This window comes from Camelus dromedarius, chromosome 17 (genome assembly GCF_036321535.1).
Source record: "Camelus dromedarius isolate mCamDro1 chromosome 17, mCamDro1.pat, whole genome shotgun sequence".
Classification (NCBI taxonomy): domain Eukaryota; kingdom Metazoa; phylum Chordata; class Mammalia; order Artiodactyla; family Camelidae; genus Camelus; species Camelus dromedarius.
The window spans coordinates 39236239-39248455 of NC_087452.1; the positions used below are offsets into that span (position 1 = coordinate 39236239).

The 12217-nt window shown below is 35.5% G+C and overlaps 1 protein-coding gene across 3 annotated transcripts in view; it reads left to right on the forward strand.

The window, feature by feature from the left end:
- Window positions 1–12217, forward strand: part of ULK4 (unc-51 like kinase 4) — a 449508-nt gene that overhangs the window by 76356 nt on the left and 360935 nt on the right. For all 3 annotated transcript variants that reach the window (XM_064496686.1, XM_031470033.2, XM_064496685.1), the window contains exon 20: window positions 7860–8021. In XM_064496686.1, the coding sequence (XP_064352756.1) occupies window positions 7860–8021 (162 nt within the window). The remainder of the gene's footprint in view (window positions 1–7859; window positions 8022–12217) is intronic.

Below are 12217 nucleotides of genomic sequence, written 5' to 3' on the forward strand. Positions count from 1 at the left end.
TACATTGTAGTTAAAAATGTGAGGTTCAAAAAATAAGTTGTTGGCTTTATTATTAGTTTCTGAACAATAGCTTATTAGATACTTTTGATGTAACAAAATTCTTGTCAGAGGAAATTTAATTTTCAGTTTTTAATTAGTGTTTTTTTAAAAAATAAAACTGGTGGTAAATTGCATTTGTATTTAATTAGAAAAGGCTGGGCTTGAATTAAAATGTACTGGAGATTATCTGTATTATCTTTGAAATGTTTTAGGTGCTAGTTACCTAAAATGAGGAGAGGTGAGTTAAAAATCTTGATTTTTGATAGAAGTGAAAATGCACAGCTGTATTTTTTGTTACTGTCGCAGTCTGAGTTTAATCTTCCTAATAAAGGATGTGTGTGCCACCAACATCGGGTTCTTTGTGGCTATTCACAGTGCTCCTTGACGCGGTGAAAATGGGCAACATGTACGTAGACTAGGAATGATGCAGGTTTTTTATGTTTTTCTTTTTAGTATCACTTCGTAATAATTGAAATGGTATTATTAGTAGGAGGCAAAAGGGATTACGCAGCATGGATTTACCTAATGTATCTTGAAGCGAACCCTTGAGGATGGCATGAGGAAGTGATCATAATTTAGGACTGAGTAAGGGAGTAGACAGCTTCCAGAGTTGATGGGGTAAGAGGCACAAAGTATGGCATTTTCACCGTGAGGGTGAGGTTTGTACCTCCTCTTCTCCTGTGGCAGGTAACCTTAAGGCGGGAGGCTCCACAGGGTTCTGTCATTTATAGTGGTTCTGTATAAATTTTCATACTCCCTTAACTGCATTTATCCCGTTGCATGTTTTGTAGTCTTAGCAAATTCTATAGCTCTTCTGTTTCTTTGTCATTTAATAGCTTTCCTCATGTTTTTCTATTTATCCTTTTTATTATTTTTGACTTAATGGAATTATGATTAGAAGGAATGGGGTATGTATGATTTTAAATCTTTGGAATTTGTTGAGACTTCTCTCATGACTCAGTACATATACATATTTAGGGGAAAAAGGTAAATTCTGCCATTGTCGGGTGATGTGCCCTTTTTCTCTCATTAGGTCAAGCTTGTTAATCTGATAGATGGAGATTTTAGTCTCATATCTATGCTGATGGTTTTTTGTCTGTTTTATCAGCTACTGAGATACATGTTTGAATTGCCATCTTTGGTAAGATTGCAATTTTGTCACATTTTGCTCTTATGTATTTTGAGTAATTAGTTATTAGATATATAGAAAACTTAGATTGTATTTCCTTTGGTTTATTGAAATTTTTACCATTACGTTGTGACCTTAACACAGAGTAGTGCTTTTTATCTGAAGTTTGTTTTGTCTGATATTAATATAGTTAAACCATCTTTCTCTGAATTAGATGATTAGTGTATCTTTTTCCATTCTCTTATTTTCAGCCTAATTGAATAATTGTATTTTTGTTTCTCTTCACATTGTTATATTAAAATGAATAATGTTTTACAGTTGTTTTCTCTTAATATGGTATTTAGTCCACTTAAATTTATTGTAATTGTTGGTATAGTTGGATTTATAGCTGTTGTTTTATTTTGTGCTATTTGTTCCATCTGTTTTATTTCATGTTGTCTTTTTGATTTAAATTATTTTTTATAATTTTATTCTTTTAGTGGTTATGCTATTGCTCTTGTTTTTGAAATATGTTTTCTGTGAATACAGCTATAGTTGACAGAACTTTTAGAAATTGTTTCACTGTCTTCTGGCTGCAGTTGTTGCTGTTAGGAATTCAGCTGTCAGTGCAACTGTGGCTCCTTTGAAGGAGACACTCTGCAAATCAAGTGATCAAGGGCCTATTTGTGCTTTTAGCTTCTCATGGGCTTCCCCTTATGCAGCCTCCCCCAACCATAAACACCCTCAGCCCCCAGCTCAGATAGGTGGGGAGTCAGGGAGATGGGGGACTTATTTCTTGCTCACATCTGTTACACTTCCTTGTAGCTGCTGGGAGCTCTAGCTTTAGCAGGAGCTGGGGAGAGGAGTCTTCATCTGACTTCTACTGTGTGGGCTCTCTGCCTTGCCTCTCACTTCTCTTATTCACCTTCTTGCACAAATGTTCTTGGGCAGACGTCAGGCTGAAGTGTTTTGGGCATCTCTCGGAGTTCTTGCCTACATGGTCCCTGGCCTGAGAATTTAATGCTACTTCATGAATGCTTTTAAGATGGTTTGTTTATTTTCTTATTTTATATCTAGCATTTTTAGTTGCTTTTAGAGAGAGACAGTTGTCCAGATATCTAGCCCACTGTACTATAAGAAATGGAAAGTGTAATTTTTTGATTCAATGAGTTATTAAAACAAATGAAAAAACGCTAAGCAAAATAAATTCCATGGACCTTTAGAAGGAAGATTATAGTTTGACTAAAGCAGCAAATGTGAAAGTAATTGTCAATACTTTAGATGTTAATTTTGGTACTCTTTACTGGAAAAATGGGCACAAGGATTAAAATTATATTGGAGCAAAACTTGCTTTTTTGTTAAGACTACCTGTAATATGTTAGATGCACTTAACATCATACAACATGGTATATAGCTCTTCGTTAATAAGCCTAGCCATTAAAAACAATCATCATAGCTTTTATCCTCATGATATGATGAAATAGTTTTTTGATTCAAAAGGCAGATACTAGTTCAGTCCAGTTACCACTTGGCAAAGAGTTAATTAGGCAGAAAATAGCCCCAGTCTTACTGCTTGTATGTTGTCCCACACAGGCATCCCAGAGGAACTGGGATTGCTCATTTCAGGGAGTAGCAAGTAGAATTGGCCTGACAGTGTCACTGAGTTTATAGAGCACTGGGATGACACATGGCCCTTTCCAGCCTAGGTGCTAAAATAGTTGTGGTTTTCTAGTACTAGGAAAAAGTCCCCTAGGAATTGATTGACAATTGTGATGTAAAGCACATGTTTAGGTATTAGAGAGGCCTTCATAAATAGCATCTCCCTGCCTCCCACATTCAGGGGAAAGGTTTCAGAACCTTGTAAGAAATAAGACACAGAACAAGGCATATGGGATAAAAATATCATGTGTGTGTACTGAGAGCTAAGGTGGAGGACATAGCTTACATTTGTGGGCAAACAGGCTTTCTTATATTGAATTCCCATAGGAGAGAATCTTGGCGACAGTTATAGCAGCGCTTTCCAAGCGGAGTCCCCGTCTGGGTAACACGATTGAGGAAATGAGAAGGTGACTGTGTGGCGTGGCCTGAGGTGAAGGGAAAAGGATTGGTGGGAATTGAGCTGAGCACCTAGACTCGTCCAGTTTATTCTTTTCAAATTTGCCAGCTAGGTGAGGCCTTTTACTTTGCCTTGTGTAGAATGAATAAAAGAGCAGAGGTGAAAAGTGTGGCATTAATTTATTTTAGCCACTTGGAAGGAAACATCAGGACTGGGGAGGAAGCTTTCTCTCTAGTACTCATTCTGAGAAATGAAATATGTCAAAGTTTGAAGATGTTCAAGTATCTTTAACCCTTCTTTTCTAGGAACCTTACAATTCATACTGTATGATATTAATAATAGGAAGAAAAACTAATACATTGAGAATTTAGTGATTTTTATGACCTAAGTTAAGTGTTCATGTATGTTATTTAATTTCCAAGCTGCCTGGTGTTTTATTATCTTTATTTCATAGATGATGAAGCTGAGAAACAGAGATGAAGATACCCAAGAATATATAGCTAGCAAGCAGAATGTAAAATCATGATTTGAATCTAGTTATAACTCATAATGGAGTCATGATGAGCAAAAAGTTACACTTGTGATTGTCTAACTTTTTTTTCTTCTATGTTTGGTGCCTTTTTTCCCCTAGGGAAGCTTTGATTACTTCAAAATAGCCAAAATATTCTTTATGATCTCTTCTAAAAGCTTTTTGGTTCTAAATTTTAATTTAAGTCTGTGACTCGTCTCAAATTAATTTGTGATTATGGATTTTACTGAGATATGTTTTATGGTTCAGAATATGATCTGATGTGGTAATTTTTCACGTGATCTTGAAAAGAATGTATATATAATACTTTTGTTGAGTAGAATGTTCTATAAATGTCAAAATAGGTTGATCATGTTACCTTTCTATATCCTTTCTGACTTTCTGACTACTTGTTCTGTCAGTTATTGAGAAAGGGTATTGAATTCCACAACTAAAATTGTGGATTTGTCTGTTCTCTCAATTTTGTCGTTTCTTGCTTCAGGTATTTTGAAATTTTGTCATTAGGGGCATAAACATTTGGGATTGTTATATCTTCTTGTTGGATGACTCTTTCCTCATTGCGAAATCACCATTATGCCTGGAGATGCTCTTTGTTCTGGAATCTACTTTTATGAAGTAATATAGCCACTCTAGTTTTTTTTTTGAATTCAGATTAGCATGGTATATCTTTGTCTATTACTTTTAACCTATCTGAATTTATAAGGATTTCTTGGAGATAGCCTGTATATGAGTCTTACTTAAAAAAAAACAAACAAACTAATTTGAGAATCTCTGCCATTTAGTGTGTTTGGACTTTTATGTTTAGTGTAATTGGTGAAATAGTTGTGTTTAAATCTGCTGTCTTGGAGTTTGTGTTCTATTTGTCCATCTATTTTGTTGCTGTTGTTTTGTTTTCTCTCTTGCCTTCTTTTGGATTGACTTTTTAATGATTCCATTTTATCTCCTTTACTGGCTTGTTACACATTTTTAAAAACAGTATTCATCTCTAACTTACCACAGTTGGCTTTTAAGTATTGATATACAGATTGATATATAATATATAAGAACATTATATAAGATCTTTACGCTTGAAATTACTATATGTAATGATAAGCAAATTTATATTTATGATAAAAGAACCCTATATACTATAGAACCTTACACCAGAAAACGTCTAGTAGTCCCCTATTAGCCTTCCTATTATTGTTGTATACTTTACTTCTGCATATTTTTTGTTTTTCAGCTTTATTGAAGTATAATTGGCAAATAAAATTGTAAGATATTTAAAGTACAAAGTGATGATTTGATGTGTGCATACATTATGAAAGGATTTCCTCAGTGGGGTAATGAACACATCAGTCACCTCACATACTTTACCCCCACTTTTTTAGGGGAGTTGAGAACATTTAAATTCTACTCTTTGAGCAAATTTCAATTATACAATACAGTGTTATCAACTATAGTTACAGTGTTTTATGTTAGATCCTCAGACCTTATTCATCTTACAGCAGAAAATTTGTACCTTTACCAGCCTTCTCCAGTTTCCCCAGTTTTAACTTTGTTTTTGAGAGGTATTAATTGTTGGTTATAGATTTGTAGGTTGATGTTATCTTTTTTTTGGTTTTCTTTCAGTACTTTAAAGATACTGCTCCATTGTCTTCTTATTTGCATTATTTCTGATGAGAAGTCTCCTGTTACCTGTATCATTGTTCCTCTCTACATGTCTTTTTTCAACATTTTTTATTGAGTTATAATCATTTTATAATGCTGTGTCAAATTCCAGTGTAGAGCACAATTTTTCAGTCATACATGAACATATATATATTCATTGTCACATTCCTTTCTCTGTGAACTATCATTAAGATGTTATATATATTTCCCTGTGCTGTACAGTATAATCCTGTCCATCTATTCTACATTTTGAAATCCCAGTCTGTCCCTTCCCACCCCCTGCCCCCTTGGCAACCACAAGTTTGAATTCTATGTCTATGAGTCTGTTTCTGTTTTGTATTTGTTTTGTTCTGTTTTTAGATTCCTCATATGAGCGATCTCATATGGTATTTTTCTTTCTCTTTCTGGCTTACTTCACTTAGAATGACATTCTCCAGGAGCATCCATGTTGCTGCAAATGGCATTATGTTGTTGGTTTTTATGGCTGAATAGTATTCCATTGTATAAATACCACATCTTCTTTATCCAGTCATCTGTTGATGGACAGTTAAGCTGTTTCCATATCTTGGCTATTGTAAATAGTGTTGCTATGAACACTGGGGTGCAGGTGTCATTTTGAAGTAGGGTTCCTTCTGGATATATGCCCAGGTGCGGGATTACTGGGTCATGTGGTAAGTCTATTCCTAGTCTTTTGAGGAGTCTCCTTACTGTTTTCCACAGTGGCTGTACCAAACTGCATTCCCACCAGAGTGTAGGAGGGTTCCCTTTTTACACAGCCTCTCCAGCATTTGTCATTTGTCATTTGTGGACTTTTGAATGATGGCCGTTCTGACTGGTGTGAGGTGATACCTCATCGTAGTTTTGATTTTCATTTCTCTGATAATTAGTGATATTGAACATTTTTTTCATGTGCCTATTGATCATTTGTGTTTCTTCCTTGGAGAATTGCTTGTTTAGGTCTTTTGCCCATTTTTCGATTGGGTTGTTTGTTTTTTTTTCTTATTAAGTCGTATGAGCTGCTTATATATTCTGGAGATCAAGCCTTTGTCGGTTTCATTTGCAAAAATTTTCTCCCATTCCGTAGGTTGTCTTTTTGTTTTACTTAGGTTTCCTTTGCTGTGCAGAAGCTTGTAAGTTTCATTAGGTCCCATTTGTTTATTCTTGCTTTTATTTCCATAATGTCTTTTTATGCTAGCTGCTTTTATAGGTTTCTCTTCATTAGTGGTTTTTAAGCCATTTGATTATGACATGCCTTGGTGTGATTTGTCTTTTTTTCTTTGACTTGAGATTTATTGAATTTCTTAGATGGAGAATTAGTAATATTCATAAAATTGAAAAAATTCAGTAAACATTTCTTCGAATATTTTTCCTACTCTCTACCCCCACCCTCCATTGTGATTCTGAGTGTAATATATTAGGTTGTTTGAAGTTGCCCACAGTTCACTGATGTTCTGATGCTTTGTTCCTTTTTTTTAATTTTTCCAGTCTTATTTCTTTTTGTGTTTGTTTTGGATAGTTTTTATTGCTAATCGCTATGTCTTCAAGTTTACTAATGACTGAGTCTGCAGAGTCTAATCTGCTAATCCAAGTCAGTGTATTTTTTGTATAAAACATTGTAATCTGTAGCCTTTTGATTTGGGTCTTTTTTATATCTTTGATTTCTCTCTTTATGCTTATGCTTACTTCTTCCTTGAGTGTATGGCCTGTGTTTATAATAGCCATTTAAATATATTTTTCTTCTAATTCTATCATCTGTGTCATTTCTGTTGATTGAATTTTCTTTTGAGTCATATTTTCCTGCTTTGTGTGTGTATTTAATTGGATTTCATTGGATATTAGGTACTGTGATTTTTATATTGTCAGGCACTGTTGTTTTTTATGTTCTTTTAAGTACTTCTGTGCTTTTTCTTGGACTCACTTAAGTTATCTGGAAACAGTTTGATCCTTTTTGAGGCTTTTAAGCATTGTTAGAACACTTCTTAGGACTTTCCTTGATGCCCTGTAATTTAAGTGGTCTTTAGCTGACTGATATACTAATTATTCCCAGCCCTGAGTAATTTCTGAAGACTGTTCTGCACACTTCTTATGATTTTAAAATTATCTTCCAATTTTTATGTTGTGCTATCATTTGTAATTCGGTTTTTGTTACAGATTATTTCAGCCATTTTATTTTTATTAAAATATGCAGAGAATTATGTTATGCTAGGTGTAGTGAGGAACCAAATGATGATTTGTAATAGTTTCATACTAGCCTGAAAAAATGACCACATGTTCTAAATACCTAACACATCCAGGGGCAGATGATACACTCTTGGTATCAGGTCTTTATCTGTAGCGGTTATGAAGAAACGTTGTGTGTGTATTTTGTCGGGGGAGGGGTGTTCTTAATATTTATTTGGAAGACGTGTGTGTATTTCTCATAGTAAATAATACCTATTTAATTTTCTCCGTTTTCTTTACTCCCTCTCTCTGTCTAGGAAGAACGTGTTGTGAATCACATGGCAGCAAAGATTATTGAAAATGTCTGCACGACCTTTTCTGCTCAGGCCCAGGGCTTTATTACGGGAGAAATTGGGCCTGTTTTATGGTACCTATTCAAACATTCCACCGTTGATTCTCTTAGGATAACAGCAATATCGGTAAGATGGAGCATCATTTGGGGGTATATTTGCATGTGTTTACATACCAAGTTTGAAGAACTGTGCCAGAAATAAAGTACATTTTACTGGATAGGTGGAAACCTCAGAGTAACAGCTGATGAGAACAATAACTTGATTTTTTCCTGAAGCAGAATTTTCAAAACGGGGGGTGGAAATCCCTCAGGGAATTTCAATAGGATCTTTGTAGCTGTGACATTATGGTATCCACTGTCACCTCTAAATAGTTTTTGAAAACTGGCAGTGGATAGGGTCTGAGTTTGATGTGATATATTCCTGTGTTCGCTGACTTCTCCTGCTAGCTCCTTTTTTCAGATTTTATGTTAAATGAGTTTATCGTGTGGTTCGAATGTTCAGGCCTCTGGTTTTGTAGTTCTTGTGTTTTGGTTGGTTGTCTGCCACTTCAGTCACATGGTTATAATGACATGGTGGAAAGGATAATTCTGTATGAAGTTGTGTTAACGTGGTTGTATCAATTTAATAGTCTGTTGAACAGATATAACCGTTATATGATTTAAGTCCTTGTTCTTGATCACCAGTCTCATCCGGACTCAGCTGTGTCAGGCAGCCTCGCTGTATTTTTCCCTAGTCTGCTTCCTCCCGTGCTTCCCACTGTGCCGCTTTCATACCTCATCCTCTTTCCTTAACCCTCCAGTCCCACGTGTCCCTCCTGCATCCTCAGTAAATGGCTTTCCCCCCTTACTTCCTGGAGACTAAGGAAGACATCCAGCAGGACTTATCCCAGCCTGTGCCTGCCGTACCTGTGGATCTGTCTCCATCCACACCTCCCCTGCCCTAGGTCTTTCCCTCCTGTTAGAACTGCCTGACTGTCCCTTCTCCTGTCAGAGATGTGAACTTCTCCATGTTTCTTATTTCTGTTCTTTTCCTGAGAACCTCACTCACACGATGATTTTTGCTCTTTGCTAAATCTTTAACCTCTCCTTGTCTACTAGATCTTTCTAATCAGTGTTCTGGTATTCTTTACTCCATTAAAAAAAAAAAAACCCTGCACACATATAAACATAAAACCTATCAAAAGTTCTCAAGCTGCATACCCCCCCTTCACAGCCGTACTTCCTTCTTCAAGAGTTATTGCCATGAGCTGGCTCCTTTCTGGCTCCATTTCCTCTTTAACCCAGTCTGGTCTCTGTCCTGAAAATGCCACTGAACCTGGCCTTGCTGAGATCTCTAGTGACTTTTCATGTTGCTCAGTCCTGTGGATGTTTATGGATATTTTTCAGTTCTCATACCTGCTATGTAATTTTGAAGATCAAAGGCTAACAGTCCTGCTCACTGAATACCCTGAAGTAGGGGAGCTGTAGCATCCATCACACATGCCACTACTTCAGGAGCCATGTGATTCCAAAATTACAAAACAAAACAAAAAACAAACCCCAATTATAGTATTAGTAATTATGGAGACACTGTCAGAAAGAGTTACCTAGTTACCTAACTCTCCCAAGGCATCTTTGAATCACATCTTAAGACATCCATTTTAATCCTGGTCCTTTGAAAAAAACAAAGCAAAACAAAACAAAAACCTGTCTTCCTTTAATTGGGTTTATGGTATCCTTTTTATCTTTTTTGCTCAGCATGGTTTCTTTTCTTGGCAAAATTTCTTTCCAGTTGTAGCCACAAAAGTCCCAAACCTTCTTCTAATCCTTTCTGCATCTAACACATTAAGCTTCACTCTTTCATCTTGGGCTACTTATATTTTGTTCTTAGCATTCATCTAAATCATTAACTTTTCATTGAGATTTTGCCAATTTCCCCCCCAAATGTCTCTTTTTTCCTTTTCTGCTCCAGGATCATACTCAGTGTCATGTGTTATATATTGTTTTCCTATTTCTTGAGGAGTCTTCAGCTTGAACCAGTTGCTCAGTATTTCTGGGAACTTGATGTCATTTACAAGGTTAAAGGACACAGGGCTTGCTTGTATTCTGTAGGGTGAGGCTTGACCTGGGTCTATCTGGTGTTTCCCATTAAACCTCCTTAACACCATGGAATACTCCTACCTGTACTAGTTGCCTCTGTGGTCGTTTCCACATCATAATCATTTATATGTTTTATTCCTTTTAGAGATTGGTAAATGTTATCTGTAAAGGGCCAGATAATATGTATCTTGGGCTCTGGTGGCCACATAGGGTCTCCTTTGCATATTCTTTTTGTTTTGTTGTTTTGTTTTATTTGTATTTTTGTTTTCTGTAGCCCTTTAAAAATGTAAAAAACGTTGTACACTGTACTCATGAGCTGTACAAAAACAGGCCTTTGGTATGGGTTGGAATTCTATTGTAAGGAAGCTTTCCCTTCTGCCACGTGTCTGTGTGTATTTATGTCTTTCTGATTATGGATTCCTCTTCTATTGAATGAATTATAATGTGGTACTACTACTAATAACCACTATTAGTGTTTATATTTGGACTCTCAGATCATACTGGAATCATTTGTTTCTCCAGGGAGTCTTTGGTATTAAGAAACCAAAATCTGGGTGTTGAGCTTATTGCTATGGGGTGTTACTGTTTTCAGACCTTCATAATATGCAGGGCTAGAAAAAAAATATGTGTACCCATACATACACAAACTATCAGAACTAATAAATGAATTCAGCAAAGTTTCAGGATACAAGATTAATATATAGAAATCTATTGCCTTTCTATAGACTAATAATGAGCTATCAGAAAGAGAAAGCGTAACAAAAACCTGTTTAAAATTACATCAAAAAGAATACCCAGGCATGAACTTAATCACGGAGGTGAAAGACCTGTACTCTGAAAACTATAAGACTGATGAAGGAAGTTGCAGATGATACAAAGAAATGGAAATATATCCCATGTTCATGGATTGGAAGAATTAATATCGTTAAAATGGCCATACCACCCAAAGCAATCTGTAGATCTAATGTAATCTCTATCAAAATACCCATGACATTTTTCACAGAACTAGAACAAAGAATCCTAAAATTTGTGTGGAACCACAAATGACCTCTAATTGCCAAAGCAATCTTGAGAAAAAAGAACAAAATAGAGGTATCACCCTCCTAGGCTTCAGACTGTACTACAAAACTATAGGAATCAAAGCAGTAAGATACTGGCAAAAAAAAAGACACACAGATCAATGCAACAGAATAGAAAGCCTGGAAATAAACCTATGCACTAATGGTTAGTTAATCTATGATGCAGGAGGGAAGAATATACAATGGGGAAAAGACAGTCTCTTCAATAAATAGTACTGGGAAAGCTGGACAGCTCCATGTAAAACTGTGAGATTAGAACATTCTTTAACATCACATAGAAAAATAAGCTCAAAATGGAGTAAAGACCAAAATGTAAGACCAGAAACCATAATACTCCTGGAGGAAAACATAGGCAGAACATTCTTTGACATAAATTGTAGCAATATTTTTTTGGATCTGTCTCCTAAGGCGAAAGTAATAAAGGCAAAAATAAACAAATGGGACCCAATGAAACTCAAAAGCTTTTTGCATAGCAAAGGAAACCTTAGACAAAACAAAAGACAACCTATGGAATGGCAGGAAATATTTGCAAATTATGTAATCAACAAAGACTAATACCAAAATAAGTAGCTCACTCAGCTCAGTATCAAAAAATAAACAACCCAGTCAAAAAATGGGCAGAAACCTGAGTAGATTTTTTTTCCAAGAATACACACAGATGGCCAACAGGCACATGAAAAGATTCTTAGTATCGGTAATTATTAGAGAAATGCAAATCAAAACAAGTCTGTTTGGACATCATAAATAGCAATTTTCTTAAGATTTATTATGAATTTTTTAAAACTTTCACAATTCTTTAATCAGAACCAACTTTGTTGTTAGTGAATTCACTTTTCATATTCTTATTTTCATATATTAGTGACTTCTTTTCTACCAACAATTTGGATTTTAGACTCGAAGAAGCCCTGCTTTCATAGTTTGTAAATCATGATGGGTAACTTACCATCTGTGACTCCCTTGGAAGAAAGAGGAGGGACTGAAATAGTAGTTGAAAGGTATCCGAAGTAGAGTTTAATTATTTCATGGAATTTCATTCTGAGATGAATACAAATCCCTGGTATATGTTTGAAATAGTCAGTGATTATTATTTTTTTCTCAGCTTTATTGAGATACAATTGGCATAAAATGTGGTGTAAGCTTAAGGTGCACGACATATTGACTTATA